This window comes from Ambystoma mexicanum, chromosome 6p, assembly GCF_040938575.1.
Source record: "Ambystoma mexicanum isolate Mex_15411 chromosome 6p, UKY_AmexF1_1, whole genome shotgun sequence".
Classification (NCBI taxonomy): Eukaryota; Metazoa; Chordata; class Amphibia; order Caudata; family Ambystomatidae; genus Ambystoma; species Ambystoma mexicanum.
Genome location: NC_090935.1, coordinates 1,486,390,432 through 1,486,406,608, shown reverse-complemented (window position 1 = coordinate 1,486,406,608; position 16,177 = coordinate 1,486,390,432). Strand labels below are relative to the sequence as shown.

Genomic DNA, 16,177 nt, shown 5'->3' with positions numbered 1-16,177 from the left:
TCCACTTTTTCTAATATTCAATATGTCATTACAGGGAAGAGACCCCCTGTAGCTCTCTTTCTTTTCTAACCCATATTCCTACCTTACCCCCACTTGAGCCCAACCCTAACCTTACAGCTAACCATACCCAATGTGAAGATGCTGAGAAAATAAAAGCAAAACGAAGTATTTGCATGAAGACATAAATATCTAAAAGTGAATGTAGAAGAGGTTAGTGTAAAACAGGTTTTTTGGGTGGAGTAAAGGGGCACTGTTTTACAGATATACAAATGGATAGATACATACATAGAGAGACAGACCGATCAACAATACACTTGAAATAAGCATTTGCACATAGAATAATCTTGGACTATGAGAAAATACAATGCAAATATACAACACACAAACACCCCACAATCAATCCCTACAGACACACTAAAACACTAACTATAAACAGGACGAAAAATGCACATCAATGAGAACACTTACACACTGACGAACAAAGTCAAACAAAAAAAATAGAATGAATCAGTGGAGGTAAGTTTACTTCTAATTAAACAAATTAGATCTACAAATGTTGTGAATCGCAACATTAAGTACACACACTTTGTCTAAATGAAGTATGTTCCTAATGCAAACAAGCCCAGACAAATTGAACCTTAACTCACCACACCACTACTTCACAACACTTGCTTCAAATATTAGTAATATTATGTCAATGATGCACTAGTTCCAGATAAGGGCTATGTGTGTGCTTTAAATCTCAAAAATGGAAGCAGAACATTTTGTGAAGGGTCAATATTTTGGGCCTCTAACAAACCCAAATCAAAAACACCTACTTTCAATATTCGTTCTCTACATGAAAATGTCTATGAAATTTCATCAACTTGCATAAGTGTTTAGATCTGGCTTGATCGGTTGCTTAACAAAGCTGGTGGACTATCATGGACGAAGTCAAAAATTTACAGAGGGAATTTTAAAGTGTCATGCAACCTTAACCAGAGTGTCACTACTGCAACATAGTAATATATATATAGTGTTTCCTGAGACATTTATCATACATTTTCTATGTCCTCCAAGTTGTAACGCCCAGTTCCACGCGTCTCCATCTATTGGATATGCTTCAAGACTCAAAGAGGGCAATCAGTTCATGAAGAGATGTTCCCAATACAGACAATGATGTTCCTTGATTAACTTGCTCAGAAAACAATTTCCACTTTGGATCTTCTTCTGCAAAAATAATCTTTCATCCAGCCTTTGTTTAGATATGTGTTCTTTTTTGATTCGTGATGCTAGCTGCATTGTTCTCCGTAAAAATGAATGAAAAACCTCTGACACACATTCTGAATATTAGGCAATTGTATACTGTAAACAAGCATTGGCATTTTAGTAAGGATAACAACCAGCACAATTTTCAGCACAAAGGAATGTTTTTATGCATAAGCACCACTTGATATTGGATTGCACATGACGCTTGTGTGTATATGAGATCTTGAGATGAGTGCTGAATTTATTTTAATTGACTTTTTTTCTTAATCTGCCACATTCTGTATGGTTCCTTTTCTAATACTACGAACCATGGTACTCCTAGAAATAAAAATAAAAAATATTACTTATGCGAACCAGTAATCTGCCTTTCATATCATATTATCAAGCACAGCTAGACAGATTTCAGTTTTAGATCACTCACTTGTTCATTTAGTTACTGGCACTTTGGGGTCATTGCTAATCAAGTTACAAAACATTTGGCTAACTCTTTAGAAGGTAGAATAACATAATTGGTTTGAACATGATGGTTTGCACCAATGGTTCCCTTGTATTTAAGCATCATTGAGAGTGTAGCCTGAAACAACTTGGTAATGTTACCGTAAAACCTACTGTCATTTTATCATCTATATATATAAAACACTTAGGTATGTTTCTGCAATCAGCTGATGCAATTTAATAGTGTTAGTTTGCCCTCTGCTGTCCAAATGGCAAAGTGCACCAAACAGTCTGAATAATTTCAAGTTACTTGTTTCCATTCCCACTTCTCTTCACACAGGACATGGTGGTTCCACTGTCAATGAACCATTAATTGTTTGGCCATGAATTAAACCAGTTTTGAATAATCAATAAGCATCAGTTTGACGGTGTTCAAATCACAGTTTGGATGTATGTACTTTGAATTAAATCACGTATGGGCAATTACTATAAATCAATTAGCATATTGAAGTTATTTGCCAACAAGTGTTTTGCCTATTCTGGGTTTTCCTAAGGCTAGAACTTTTGATTTCTTTGTGCATGTCTGTAAATGATGTATTAATTCAGTCCAGCATGAAAAAGTATAAAACAAGATTGTCATAAAAAAGTGATAAATAAGGAAAGAGCAGAAAATTAAAAATGCTCATTGGTGCTACAACACCTTATTTTATTTTAGTACACAACTTAATTATATTATCTTATTGATATTTAATTTGAAGTTCCTCCTCCGTATCAAATCAATTGTGAAAATGCACATTTGACTGGAAAAAAATATGATGAAAGGTTTTTTTAGAAAACTTGTAAGATTTGACTTCATAATATTTGTCTACGAAACCATTATGTTTGCTAATTATATTCAAATAATTAACCAATTTTTACCTGGATATTTCAGTGTTTTAATGTGGTTACTTTTTTCTGACAATATTGTTTTAAACTATACTATTTTTCCATAACTGATTAAATTCAAGGACAAATACATCCAAACTCTAAATTAATGAACATCAGCCTGCAAATAGATGCATATTGATTGTCCATAAATGATATAGTTCAGGGGTAAATAACCCCAATACTGTTATTCAATGGGCAAACAACTCCTAACTGTATACTGATGCATATTGACTGTTCAAAACTGATTTGATTCACGGACAAACAGTTCACAACTGTTCATTGATTTTTATTGATGTAGAAAGTAGAACTAAAGCAAGATATATAAAAGGGTGAGCAAAGTAATTGAAACTGACTGTACTTCTGAATTCAAGACTTAACATTAAACCCTGTTTTAATAAGTAACACAATGTCTGATTAGTCATAATGATTTCAAGCAGAAAATATTGCATTCCCATATTCTATTAACTATGAAATATCTGATGTTAATGAAGGAGGGGGCTGCATGATACTTGGACTTTAAAGTTTTTCATAATTCTTGAGAAGGACAGTGCTGTACCGCATTAGACAATAATGTACCACTAATCACAATGTGGTTGGGCGAGCGTGGCAGGTAACAGCCATCTAACACCGTTGTAGGCCTAAGCAAAGGGAGGGCCTCCATCAGGAGTCAGTGTCCCCAATATACCAATCCAGCACCATAACATAATATTAGCACCTGGGCACATGTCCAGTGGGGTGATAGCATGTTTATTTGTCCAAAAATAACATCTCCCTCAGCAAAATTAAAGCATGGGCTCCACAAGGAGCATTTCAATGATGGGTGGGGTGTGGTTGGCATGCAAAAAATGTAGCCAGAGTCACGAGTAAGGAACTAACCCTCTGGCCAGCAAAGGCAGGTAAGTGAAGGCATGGAATGATTTGGGAGAGGATGGGTGGTGGGTGGATGCAGGCACAGACTGCAGGGGGGTGGGTGGAAGATGAGCAGAGATGCACATTGGAAGGTTAAGAGCTAATGTGGGCTTATACTGCCAAATGCAACCTGCATTATACAGTTCCTTATTGGATGACACTTTCCTCCAGGGTGCCAATGAACAGAGAATACTCCTCAGCTTTGTAAGAGAAGTCTTAGTTACTTACCTGTAACTGTATTTCTCCAGCATTGGTATCTTTCATAGATTCAGATGCTTGAATATTCCCCGTCGTCAGACTGGGAATCCTCAGTGATAAAAATGTAATATTAAAATGTTTTAATATACATCCCTTCTCCACTAGAGAATGCATGTAAATACTCCATTGTGGCCTATGAGCCACTCCATTGTGTAGTCCCGCCACCTCACCTTGGTCCTTTATGGCCCCAACCAATGAGGTGGCAGGGTTTAAGCTCCGACCCAGGCAGCCATCTTCAGATTTTGAACCATAGGAACTACAGTAGGATGGGAGCTGAGCATAGGAACAGCCTCTCAGGGGAGGCGGGTCGGCGCATGTGATCCTATGAAAGATACCAATGCTGGAGAAATACAGTTACAGGCAAGTAACTAAGACTTCTCCAGCATTGGATCTTTCATAGATTCAGATGCTTAAATAGAATACCAAGCAGTTAAAGTATACCACCATAATATATATGCACTAAGCACTTTGTAATATGTTCTTGAACAGTTTTTAGAAAATCATGGCAATTTTTTCTTTAAAATCATCCAAGGCACGAAGCACTTTACCAAATATAGTGTGCGCATTAAGTAACATGTATAATATTTCTTGAAAGTAAACAGATTAACATCAACTCCCATTACCAGGAATAGTGAGGCTAATTGATTGCACCCTTGGTGAGCCTCGATATAAAGTTACATAGATTGCAACATCAAGCGGCAAAGTAAATTTCTCGGCAAATCCAAAAATATATATATATGTGTGTGCCAATTACTGCATTACCACATACCATAGTTTGTGCATAGATTATAAACATTTTAAATCAGTAAACACACATCACTTTATTGAATACCAGCACTTTACGAAGGCAATGGCACTAAGTAAGTACTTTAGTATGGCTACTACAGCAAAAAGAATGCATCAATGCATCAGGTACTAGCACCTTGAACTTTATTAAGGTAAAGCACTGAGCAATTAAATCAGTACAGCTACTATAGTAAGATGTAAATTGAATCACTTTTTGAACAGTAACATTTGCAGAATGACAGTTCATTTTGAATTAGTACGACTATATATCAGATGCACAAATGTATAATAGCAAACAAAGGGATCAGAACATGATAACACGCTGACATCAGAGCCTAAGGGACTTTAAACATGGCCGCCCTCAGAGGCCAATGAATGTGCAATGAATTAGCAGTCTAGTGTTTTTAAACCAAGGAGAGCATTGATGAGTCAAAGGTTAAATGCAAAGGAATTCCATTGTTCCATTCACAATCTGACGAAGCCCGGTTTGGGTGAAACGCATAATTGTGTGTTTGTTTTCTTTATGTGTCCAACTACTGAACAATAAAGGACTTTTTACACGAAGATGATGGCCAAATGTGATTCTTTGGAACCTAAATGATGGAGGAGTGCCGCTGTGAACCACGCAATTGCAGTTCTTGTTTTCCATATATATATATATATATATATATATATATATATATATATATATATATATATATATATATATATATATATATATATATATATATATATATATATATATATATATATATATATAAAAAACTTTGTTAAAGGGACATTATGGTTAAGTTGCGCTACTAAAAACCTATGACATTCTGTGAAAAAACTTTGTTAAAGGGACGTTATGGTTCCAAGTAAAACCAAAAAACCCTTGAAATTTGCCAGTTATGGTAAGCTAAGCAACCATAACTCGCGCCACCACCGTGCACTGCTAAGACTAACACCCATGACATCAAAGATGACATCACAAATGTCATTGATGACATCACTGATGACATTGCATGTGTATGTACTTTTCATGAAATATGTGTACAAGGGATTCTTATTATAATGTTGCGAAAAAAGTGTCAAGGATCATTGCAATAAATATCATACCCTAATTAGTGCATTGAACGATGCATTGATGTAAATAGCATTCTATTATGGGGTTCTATCTAGTATACTAAGCTACTCATGCAGAAACATAGCATTGTGTGCAGCGTACAAGATGAAGGTATAATATTCGTAATGTTAATATGTTGAATAATGAAATGATAATTGTTTTCTTAATAGATTTTTGTGTACTGTGAAATATGTAATAAGTAGCTTATAAAACCCATGTATTACATAATTGCATTACTATAGACAAAACACAAAGGGCCTCATTCCGATTCTGGCGTTAAGGGGTTTACGGCACCGTAAATGGCGCCGACCCTTAACGCCTGATTACAAGGTTCCCTTTGCGGGATGGCTGTTTATCGCCTGCTTTTTGCAGGCGTTAAAAGCCATGCCGCAAAGGGACGTTGGCGATAATTTACGGCACCGTAATTTACGGTGCCGTAATTATCGCCTTTCCCCATTCCCATTATGCCCTATGGGGCAAAAATGGGAATGGTGAAGGGGCCATTGGTGAATGGCGAATTACCGCCCCACTCACCTTGGAATGGGGCGGTAATTCCGCCATCCACCATGGCGGAATTGCAACCTTAGCAGCATGGACCATGGTGCTAATAGCACCATGGTCCTCCGCCAAGGTTGTAATGAGGCCCAAAGAGACAAGAACACATACCAATATACAGGGAAAGTGAATTTAGCAAAAAAGCACAAGTAGTAGCAGAAACAATTCATAACCTAACTGATTATTTTCATGCAAATAAATGATTGCTGTTTCAAAGTTGCTATTTACCCTATGTATATGTATCACTTGATGTGATTGGACCCTAAGGAAAGTAGTGTGAGTACAATGTATACAAATTTGACCATATACAGGGAAAGTACAGCCATAAAAAAACAACAGAACTATCAGAAAGTGCTGATAAGTCTATTGATTATCTTTATTCACAAAAAGGATTGCTGTCTTTCAAGCTTGTGTCTTCCCCTATGTATATGTTTCATATGATGTGACTGGACTCTAAGGGTATAACTGTAAGAACCTACTTGAAGGATACGTCTACAAATAAAATAAATGTTTTAGTTTCTGACTGTTACTGAAGAAAACCATGTGGCCTAGATATGTCAGCAAAAGAAAAACGAGTGAGCCAGACATGTGATGTCATCAGTGATGTCATCAATGACATTTGTGATGTCATCTTTGATGTCGTGGGTGTTAGTCTTAGCAGTGCACGGTGATGGCGCGAGTTATGGTTGCTTAGCTTACCATAACTGGTGAATTTCAAGGGTTTTTCGGTTTTCTTGGAACCATAACGTCCCTTTAACAAAGTTTTTTCACTGAATTTCATAGGTTTTTAGTAGTGCAACTTAACCATAACGTCCCTTTAACAAAGTTTTTTCATTGAATTTCATAGGTTTTTATTAGTGCAACTTAACCATAACGTCCCTTTAACAAAGTTTTTTTCATTGAATTTCATAGGTTTTTATTAGTGCAACTTAACCATAATGTCCCTGTAACACAATTATTTTTTACTGCATTTCATACGTTTTATTAGTGCAACGTCACCATAACATCCTTTTCAATAGATGAAGACCAGTAGCATTTTAGGTCCTCAAAGTGGGAACCCCAGGTGGTAAAAAAAGATTTTTCTTCCCATACTGGGACTCCTCCGGCGTCCCGGTTTAGAAAGGAAAATCTTTTACTGAGATGGCTACCATGGAAAGGGAAGGCGGGGTGTATAAAGAGAACACAACAGGGCATGAGCGGGGGGTGGGGGGGGAACAGGAGAGAGACACGGGGAATGAGCGGGGGTGGGGGGCAACAGCAGGGAGACACGGGGCATGAGCGGGGGGTGGGGGTAACACGAGGGAGACACGGGGCATAAGAGGGGGGTGGGGGGTAACAGGAGAGAGACACGGGACATGAGAGGGGGTGGGGGTAACAGGAGAGAGACACGGGGCATGAGCGGGGGGTGGGGGGAAACAGCAGGGAGACACGGGGCATGATCAGGGGGTGGGGGGCAACAGTAGAGAGACACGGGGCATGAGAGGGGGTGGGGGGTAACAGGAGAGAGACACAGGGCATGAGAGGGGGGTGGGGGGTAACAGGAGATAGAGAGACACGGGGCATGAGCAGGGGGCGGGGGGCAACAGCAGGGAGACACGGGGCATGAGCAGGGGGTGGGGGGCAACAGCAGGGAGACACGGGGCATGACTGGGGGATGGGGGGCAACAGGAGAGACACGGGGCATGAGAGGGGGGTGGGGTGTAACAGGAGAGAGACACGGGGCATGAGCGGGGGGGTGGGGGCCAACACCAGGGAGACACAGTGGATGACCGGGGGTGGGGGTAACAGGAGAGAGACATGGGGCATGAGCGGGGAGCAACAGCAGGGAGACACGGGGCATGACCGGAGGGTGGGGGGCAACAGGAGAGAGACACAGGGCATGAGAGGGGGGTGGGGGGCAAGAGCAGGGAGACACGGGGCATGAGAGGGGGGTGGGGGGCAACAGCAGGGAGACATGGGGCATGAGCGGGGGGTGGGGGGAACAGGAGAGAGACACAGGGCATGACCGGGGGTGGGGGGCAACAGCAGAGAGACACGGGCATGACCGGGGGGTGGGGGGCAACAGGAGAGAGACACGGGGCATGAGCGGGGGGTGGGGGGCAACAGAAGGGAGACACAGGGCATGAGCGGGGGGTGGGGGGTAACAGGAGAGAGACAAGGTGCATGAGTGGGGGGCAACAGCAGGGAGACACAGGGCATGACCGGTGGTGGGGGGAACAGGAGAGAGACAAGGGGCATGAGAGGGGGGTGGGGGGTAACAGGAGAGAGACACGAGGCATGAGCGGGGGGTGGGGGCAACAGCAGGGAGACACGGGGCATGAGAGGGGGTGGGGGGTAACAGGAGAGAGACACGGGGCATTAGAGGGGGGTGGGGGGTAACAGGAGAGAGACACGGGGCATGAGAGGGGGTGGGGGGGTAACAGGAGAGAGACACGGGCATGAGAGGGGGTGGGGGGTAACAGGAGACAGACACGGGGCATGAGCGGGGACAACAGCAGGGATACACGGGGCATGAGCGGGGGTGGGGGAACAGGAGAGAGACACGGGCATGAGCGGGGGGTGGGGGGTAACAGCAGGGAGACACGGGGCATGACCGGGGGGTAACAGGGGAGAGACACGGGCATGAGCGGTGGGTGGGGGCAACAGCAGGGAGACACGGGGCATGAGAGGGGGGTGGGGGGTAACAGGAGAGAGACACGGGGCATTAGAGGGGGGTGGGGGTAACAGGAGAGAGACACGGGGCATGAGAGGGGGTGGGGGTAACAGGAGACAGACACGGGCATGAGGGGGGCAACAGCAGGGATACACGGGGCATGAGCGGGGGGTGGGGGGCAACAGCAGGGAGACATGGGGCATGGGTGGGGGGGCAACAGGAGAGACACAGAGGGCATGAGCGGGGGTGGGGGGAACAGGATAGAGACACGGGCATGAGCGGGGGGTAACAGCAGGGAGACACGGTGCATGACCGGGGGGTGGGCGGTAACAGGAGAGAGACACGGGGCATGAGTGGGGGGTGGGGGCAACAGCAGGGAGACACAGGGCATGAACGGGGGGTGGGGGGCAACAGGAGAGAGACACGGGGCATGAGAGAGGTGTGGGGGGTAACAGGAGAGAGACACGGGCATGAGCGGGGGATGGGGGTAACAGGAGAGAGACACGGGGCATGAGCGGGTGGTGGGGGGGCAACAGCAGGGAGACACGAGGCATGACCAGGGGGTGGAGGGAATAGGAGAGAGACACGGGGCATGAGAGGGGGGTGGGAGGCAACAGCAGGGAGACACTGGGCATGAGCGGGGGTGGGGGGGAACAGGGGAGACACGGGGCATGAGCGTGGGGTGTGGGGAACAGGGAAAACACGGGGCATGAGCGGGGGTGGGGGAGAAAAGGAGGGAGAAACGGCATGAGCAGGGGGTGGGGTGGAACAGGGGAGACACGGGGCATGAGCGGGGGTGGGGGGCAACAGCAGGGAGACACAGGGCATGAGCGGGGGGTGGGGGGCAACAGCAGGGAGACACAGGGCATGAGAGGGGGGTGGGGGTAACATGAGAGAGACATGGGGCATGGGAGGGGGGTGGGAGGGCAACAGCAGGGAGACACAGGGCATGACCGGGGGGTGGGGGGCAACAGGAGAGAGACACGGAGCATGAGAGGGGGTGGGGGGTAACAGGAGAGAGACACGGGGCATGAGCGGGGGGTAGGGGGTAACAGGAGAGAGACACGGGGCATGAGCGGGGAGTGGGGGGGCAACAGCAGGGAGACACGGGGCATGACCGGGGGTGGGGGAACAGGAGAGAGACTCGGGGCATGAGAGGGGGTGGGGGGTAACAGGAGAGAGACACGGGGCATGAGCGTGGGGTGGGGGGCAACAGCAGGGAGACACGGGGCATGACCGGGGGGTGGGGGAACAGGAGAGAGACACAGAGCATGAGAGGGGGGTGGGGGGTAACAGGAGAGAGACACGGGGCATGAGAGGGGGGTGGGAGGCAACAGCAGGGAGACACGGGGCATGAGCGGGGGTGGGGGGGAACAGGGGAGACACTGGGCATGAGCGTGGGGTGGGGGAACAGGAAAAACACGGGGCATGAGCAGGGGGGTGGGGGAGAAAAGGAGGGAGGGATAGAGACACACGGGGCATGAGCGGGTGTGGGCGGGAGGGCTAGAGACACACGGGGCATGAGCGGGTTTAGAGACACACTGGGCATTAGCGGGGGGTGGGTGGGAGGGCTAGAGACACTTGGGGCATGAGCGGGGGGTGGGTGTGAGGGCTAGAGACACACAGGGCATGAGCGGGGGTGGGTGGGAGGAATAGAGACACACGGGGCATGAGCAGGGGGTGGGGGGAGACACACGGGGCATGAGCAGGGGGTGGGGGCAGGGCTAGAGACACACTGGGCATGAGCGGGGGGTGGGTGGGAGTGTTAGAGACACATGGGGCATGAGCGGGGTGTGGGTGGGAGGGTTAGAGACACACGGGGCATGAGCGGGGGGTGGGTGGGAGGGCTAGAGACACACGAGGCATGAGCGGTGGGTGGGTGGGAGGGCTAGAGACACACGGGGGGTGGGGGGAGAGACACATGGGGCATGAGCAGGGGGTGGGGGGAGATAGACACACACCCAGGGCATGAACGGGGGTGGGGGGAGGGAGAGAAACACACGGGGCCTGAGCGGGGGGTGGGTGGGAGGGCTAGAGACACATGGGGCATGAGCGGGGGGTGTGTGGGGGGGCTAGAGACACATGGGGCATGAGCGGGGGGTGGGTGGGAGGGCTTGCGGGGGTGGGTGGGAGGGCTAGAGACACACGGGGCATGAGCGGGGGGTAGGTGGGAGGGCTAGAGACACACGGGGCATGAGGGGGTGTGGGTGGGAGGGCTAGAGACACACGGGGCATGAGCGGGGGGTGGGGGGAGGGAGAGAGACACATGAGGCATGAGCTGGGGTGGGGGGAGGGAGAGAGACACACGAGGCATGAGCGGGGGGTGGGCGGGAGGTCAAGAGACACACAGGGCATGAGCGGGGGTGGGGGGGAGGGAGAGACACGCCCGGGGCATGAGCGGGGGTGGGGGGGAGGGAGAGACACACATGGAGCATGAGCGGGGATGGGGGAGGGAGAGAAACACATGGGGCATGAGCGGGGGTGGGGGGGAGGTAGAGAGACACACGGGGCACCTGTGGGGGTGGGGGGGAGGGAGAGACACACATAGGGCATGAAGGGGGGGTGGGGGGCGGGAGAGACACACATGGAGCATGAGCGGGGATGGGGGAGGGGAGAGGGAGAGAAACACACGGGGCATGAGGGGGGGGTGGGGGGGAGGGAGAGAGACACACGGGGCATGAGTGGGGGTGGGGGGGAGGGAGAGACACACACGGGGCATGAGCGGGGGTGGGGGGGAGGCAGACACACATGGAGCATGAGCGGGGATGGGGGGAGGGGGGAGGGAGAGAAACACACGGGGCATGAGCGGGGGTGGGGGGAAAGGAGAGAGACACACGGGGCATGAGCAGGGGTGGGGGAGAGAGACGCATGGGGCATGAGCGGGGGATGGGAGGGAGGGAGAGATACACACGAGGCATGTGAGGGGGGTGGGGGGAGGGAGAGAGACACACGGGGCATGAGCGGGGGGTGGGGGGACAAACAAAAACACGGACATGCCGCACGGACATGAGTTTGTGCGGCAGATCCCGCTCCTTGGCCCTCTGCTGGCCACCGTGTGCGATGGCGTGAGCGGGGGGCTGGAGGAACAGGGGACACACGGAGCATGAGCGGGGGGTGGGGGGCAACAGGAGAGAGACACAGGGCATGAGAGGGGGGTGGGGGGCAACAGCAGGGAGACACGGGGCATGAGAGGGGGGTGGGGGGCAACAGCAGGGAGACATGGGGCATGAGCGGGGGTGGGGGGAACAGGAGAGAGACACAGGGCATGACCGGGGGTGGGGGGCAACAGCAGAGAGACACGGGCATGACCGGGGGGTGGGGGGCAACAGGAGAGAGACACCGGGCATGAGCGGGGGGTTGGGGGCAACAGAAGGGAGACACAGGGCATGAGCGGGGGGTGGGGGGTAACAGGAGAGAGACAAGGTGCATGAGTGGGGGGCAACAGCAGGGAGACACAGGGCATGACCGGTGGTGGGGGGAACAGGAGAGAGACAAGGGGCATGAGAGGGGGGTGGGGGGTAACAGGAGAGAGAGACACGAGGCATGAGCGGGGGGTGGGGGCAACAGCAGGGAGACGCGGGGCATGAGAGGGGGTGGGGGGTAACAGGAGAGAGACACAGGGCATTAGAGGGGGGTGGGGGGTAACAGGAGAGAGACACGGGGCATGAGAGGGGGTGGGGGGGTAACAGGAGAGAGACACGGGCATGAGAGGGGGTGGGGGGGTAACAGGAGACAGACACGGGGCATGAGCGGGGACAACAGCAGGGATACACGGGGCATGAGCGGGGGTGGGGGAACAGGAGAGAGACACGGGCATGAGCGGGGGGTGGGGGGTAACAGCAGGGAGACACGGGGCATGACCGGGGGGTAACAGGGAAGAGACACGGGGCATGAGCGGTGGGTGGGGGAAACAGCAGGGAGACACGGGGCATGAGAGGGGGGTGGGGGGTAACAGGAGAGAGACACGGGGCATTAGAGGGGGGTGGGGGTAACAGGAGAGAGACACGGGGCATGAGAGGGGGTGGGGGTAACAGGAGACAGACACGGGCATGAGGGGGGCAACAGCAGGGATACACGGGGCATGAGCGGGGGGTGGGGGGCAACAGCAGGGAGACATGGGGCATGGGTGGGGGGGCAACAGGAGAGACACAGAGGGCATGAGCGGGGGTGGGGGGAACAGGATAGAGACACGGGCATGAGCGGGGGGTAACAGCAGGGAGACACGGTGCATGACCGGGGGGTGGGAGGTAACAGGAGAGAGACACGGTGCATGAGTGGGGGGTGGGGGCAACAGCAGGGAGACACAGGGCATGAACGGGGGGGGGAAATAGGAGAGAGACACGGGGCATGAGAGAGGTGTGGGGGGTAACAGGAGAGAGACACGGGCATGAGCGGGGGATGGGGGTAACAGGAGAGAGACACGGGGCATGAGCGGGTGGTGGGGGGGCAACACCCGGGAGACACGAGGCATGACCAGGGGGTGGAGGGAACAGGAGAGAGACACGGGGCATGAGAGGGGGGTGGGGGGTAACAGGAGAGAGACACGGGGCATGAGAGGGGGGTGGGAGGCAACAGCAGGGAGACACTGGGCATGAGCGGGGGTGGGGGGGAACAGGGGAGACACGGGGCATGAGTGTGGGGTGTGGGGAACAGGGAAAACACGGGGCATGAGCGGGGGTGGGGGAGAAAAGGAGGGAGAAACGGCATGAGCAGGGGGTGGGGTGGAACAGGGGAGACACGGGGCATGAGCGGGGGTGGGGGGCAACAGCAGGGAGACACAGGGCATGAGCGGGGGGTGGGGGGCAACAGCAGGGAGACACGGGGCATGAGAGGGGGGTGGGGGTAACATGAGAGAGACATGGGGCATGGGAGGGGGGTGGGAGGGCAACAGCAGGGAGACACAGGGCATGACCGGGGGGTGGGGGGCAACAGGAGAGAGACACGGAGCATGAGAGGGGGTGGGGGGTAACAGGAGAGAGACACGGGGCATGAGCGGGGGGTGGGGGGTAACAGGAGAGAGACACGGGGCATGAGCGGGGAGTGGGGGGGCAACAGCAGGGAGACACGGTGCATGACCGGGGGTGGGGGAACAGGAGAGAGACTCGGGGCATGAGAGGGGGTGGGGGGTAACAGGAGAGAGACACGGGGCATGAGCGTGGGGTGGGGGGCAACAGCAGGGAGACACGGGGCATGACCGGGGGGTGGGGGAACAGGAGAGAGACACAGAGCATGAGAGGGGGGTGGGGGGTAACAGGAGAGAGACACGGGGCATGAGAGGGGGGTGGGAGGCAACAGCAGGGAGACACGGGGCATGAGCGGGGGTGGGGGGGAACAGGGGAGACACTGGGCATGAGCGTGGGGTGGGGGAACAGGAAAAACACGGGGCATGAGCAGGGGGGTGGGGGAGAAAAGGAGGGAGGGATAGAGACACACGGGGCATGAGCGGGTGTGGGCGGGAGGGCTAGAGACACACGGGGCATGAGCGGGTTTAGAGACACACTGGGCATTAGCGGGGGGTGGGTGGGAGGGCTAGAGACACTTGGGGCATGAGCGGGGGGTGGGTGTGAGGGCTAGAGACACACGGGGCATGAACGGGGGTGGGTGGGAGGAATAGAGACACACGGGGCATGAGCAGGGGGTGGGGGGAGACACACGGGGCATGAGCAGGGGGTGGGGGCAGGGCTAGAGACACACTGGGCATGAGCGGGGGGTGGGTGGGAGTGTTAGAGACACATGGGGCATGAGCGGGGTGTGGGTGGGAGGGTTAGAGACACACGGGGCATGAGCGGGGGGTGGGTGGGAGGGCTAGAGACACACGAGGCATGAGCGGTGGGTGGGTGGGAGGGCTACAGACACACGAGGCATGAGCGGGGGTGGGTGGGAGGGCTAGAGACACACGGGGGGTGGGGGGAGAGACACATGGGGCATGAGCAGGGGGTGGGGGGAGATAGACACACACCCAGGGCATGAACGGGGGTGGGGGGAGGGAGAGAAACACACGGGGCCTGAGCGGGGGGTGGGTGGGAGGGCTAGAGACACACGGGGCATGAGCGGGGGGTGTGTGGGGGGGCTAGAGACACATGGGGCATGAGCGGGGGGTGGGTGGGAGGGCTTGCGGGGGTGGGTGGGAGGGCTAGAGACACACGGGGCATGAGCGGGGGGTGGGTGGGAGGGCTAGAGACACACGGGGCATGAGCGGGGGGTGGGGGGAGGGTGAGAGACACATGAGGCATGAGCAGGGGTGGGGGGAGGGAGAGAGACACACGAGGCATGAGCGGGGGGTGGGCGGGAGCTCAAGAGACACACAGGGCATGAGCGGGGGTGGGGGGAGGGAGAGACACGCACGGGGCATGAGCGGGGGTGGGGGGGAGGGAGAGACACACATGGAGCATGAGCGGGGATGGGGGAGGGAGAGAAACACATGGGGCATGAGCGGGGGTGGGGGGGAGGTAGAGAGACACACGGGGCACCTGTGGGGGTGGGGGGGAGGGAGAGACACACATAGGGCATGAAGGAGGGGTGGGGGGCGGGAGAGACACACATGGAGCATGAGCGGGGATGGGGGAGGGGAGAGGGAGAGAAACACACGGGGCATGAGCGGGGGTGGGGGGAAAGGAGAGAGACACACGGGGCATGAGCAGGGGTGGGGGAGAGAGACGCATGGGGCATGAGCGGGGGGTGGGAGGGAGGGAGAGAGACACACGAGGCATGTGAGGGGGGTGGGGGGAGGGAGAGAGACACACAGGGCATGAGCGGGGGGTGGGGGGACAAACAAAAACACGGACATGCCGCACGGACATGAGTTTGTGTGGCAGATCCCGCTCCTTGGCCCTCTGCTGGCCACCGTGTGCGATGGCGTGAGCGGGGGGCTGGAGGAACAGGGGATACACGGAGCATGAGCGGGGGGGACAGGAAGGACACACGGGGCATGAGCGGGGGGTGGGGCAGACACGGGCATGATCGGGGGTGGGAGGAACAGGAGACAGGCACGCTCCTGCTGACATGACAAAGCCTCTCATCCGGGAAAGTAAGATGGCGGGCGTCTCTGAAGCCAGACGCACTGCACGCTTTCACCGCATCCAATGAGAGAGCACGTCAGATGTTCACGGACATCACGCAAGCTGCTGGGCCAATCACCGTCCTGTCCGCAAAGCGAACACCGAAGTCCATCCGCGGACCGAACACAGATATCACACATTTTTTTTGCCCTACTTTTTGGTCATTTTAAAAAAAACTACTGGACGGATTTTCACCGTTGTTGTCTGTTTGTGTTTTGTGTGCAACAATGTAATAATGTACTA

At 52.6% G+C, this 16,177-nt stretch overlaps 1 protein-coding gene across 2 annotated transcripts in view; it reads right to left on the bottom strand.

Annotated features, from left to right (window-relative positions):
* Positions 1 to 1,394: 1,394 nt before the first annotated feature.
* The window catches only part of LOC138511074 (coiled-coil domain-containing protein 158-like), a 1,345,385-nt gene continuing 1,330,602 nt past the window's right edge, over positions 1,395 to 16,177 (bottom strand). The window contains exon 10 of one of the 2 annotated variants that reach the window (XM_069626574.1): positions 1,395 to 1,566. In XM_069626574.1, the coding sequence (XP_069482675.1) occupies positions 1,549 to 1,566 (18 nt within the window). In that variant the 3' untranslated portion in view covers positions 1,395 to 1,548. The remainder of the gene's footprint in view (positions 1,567 to 16,177) is intronic. The other variant, XM_069626575.1, reaches the window with a different exon arrangement.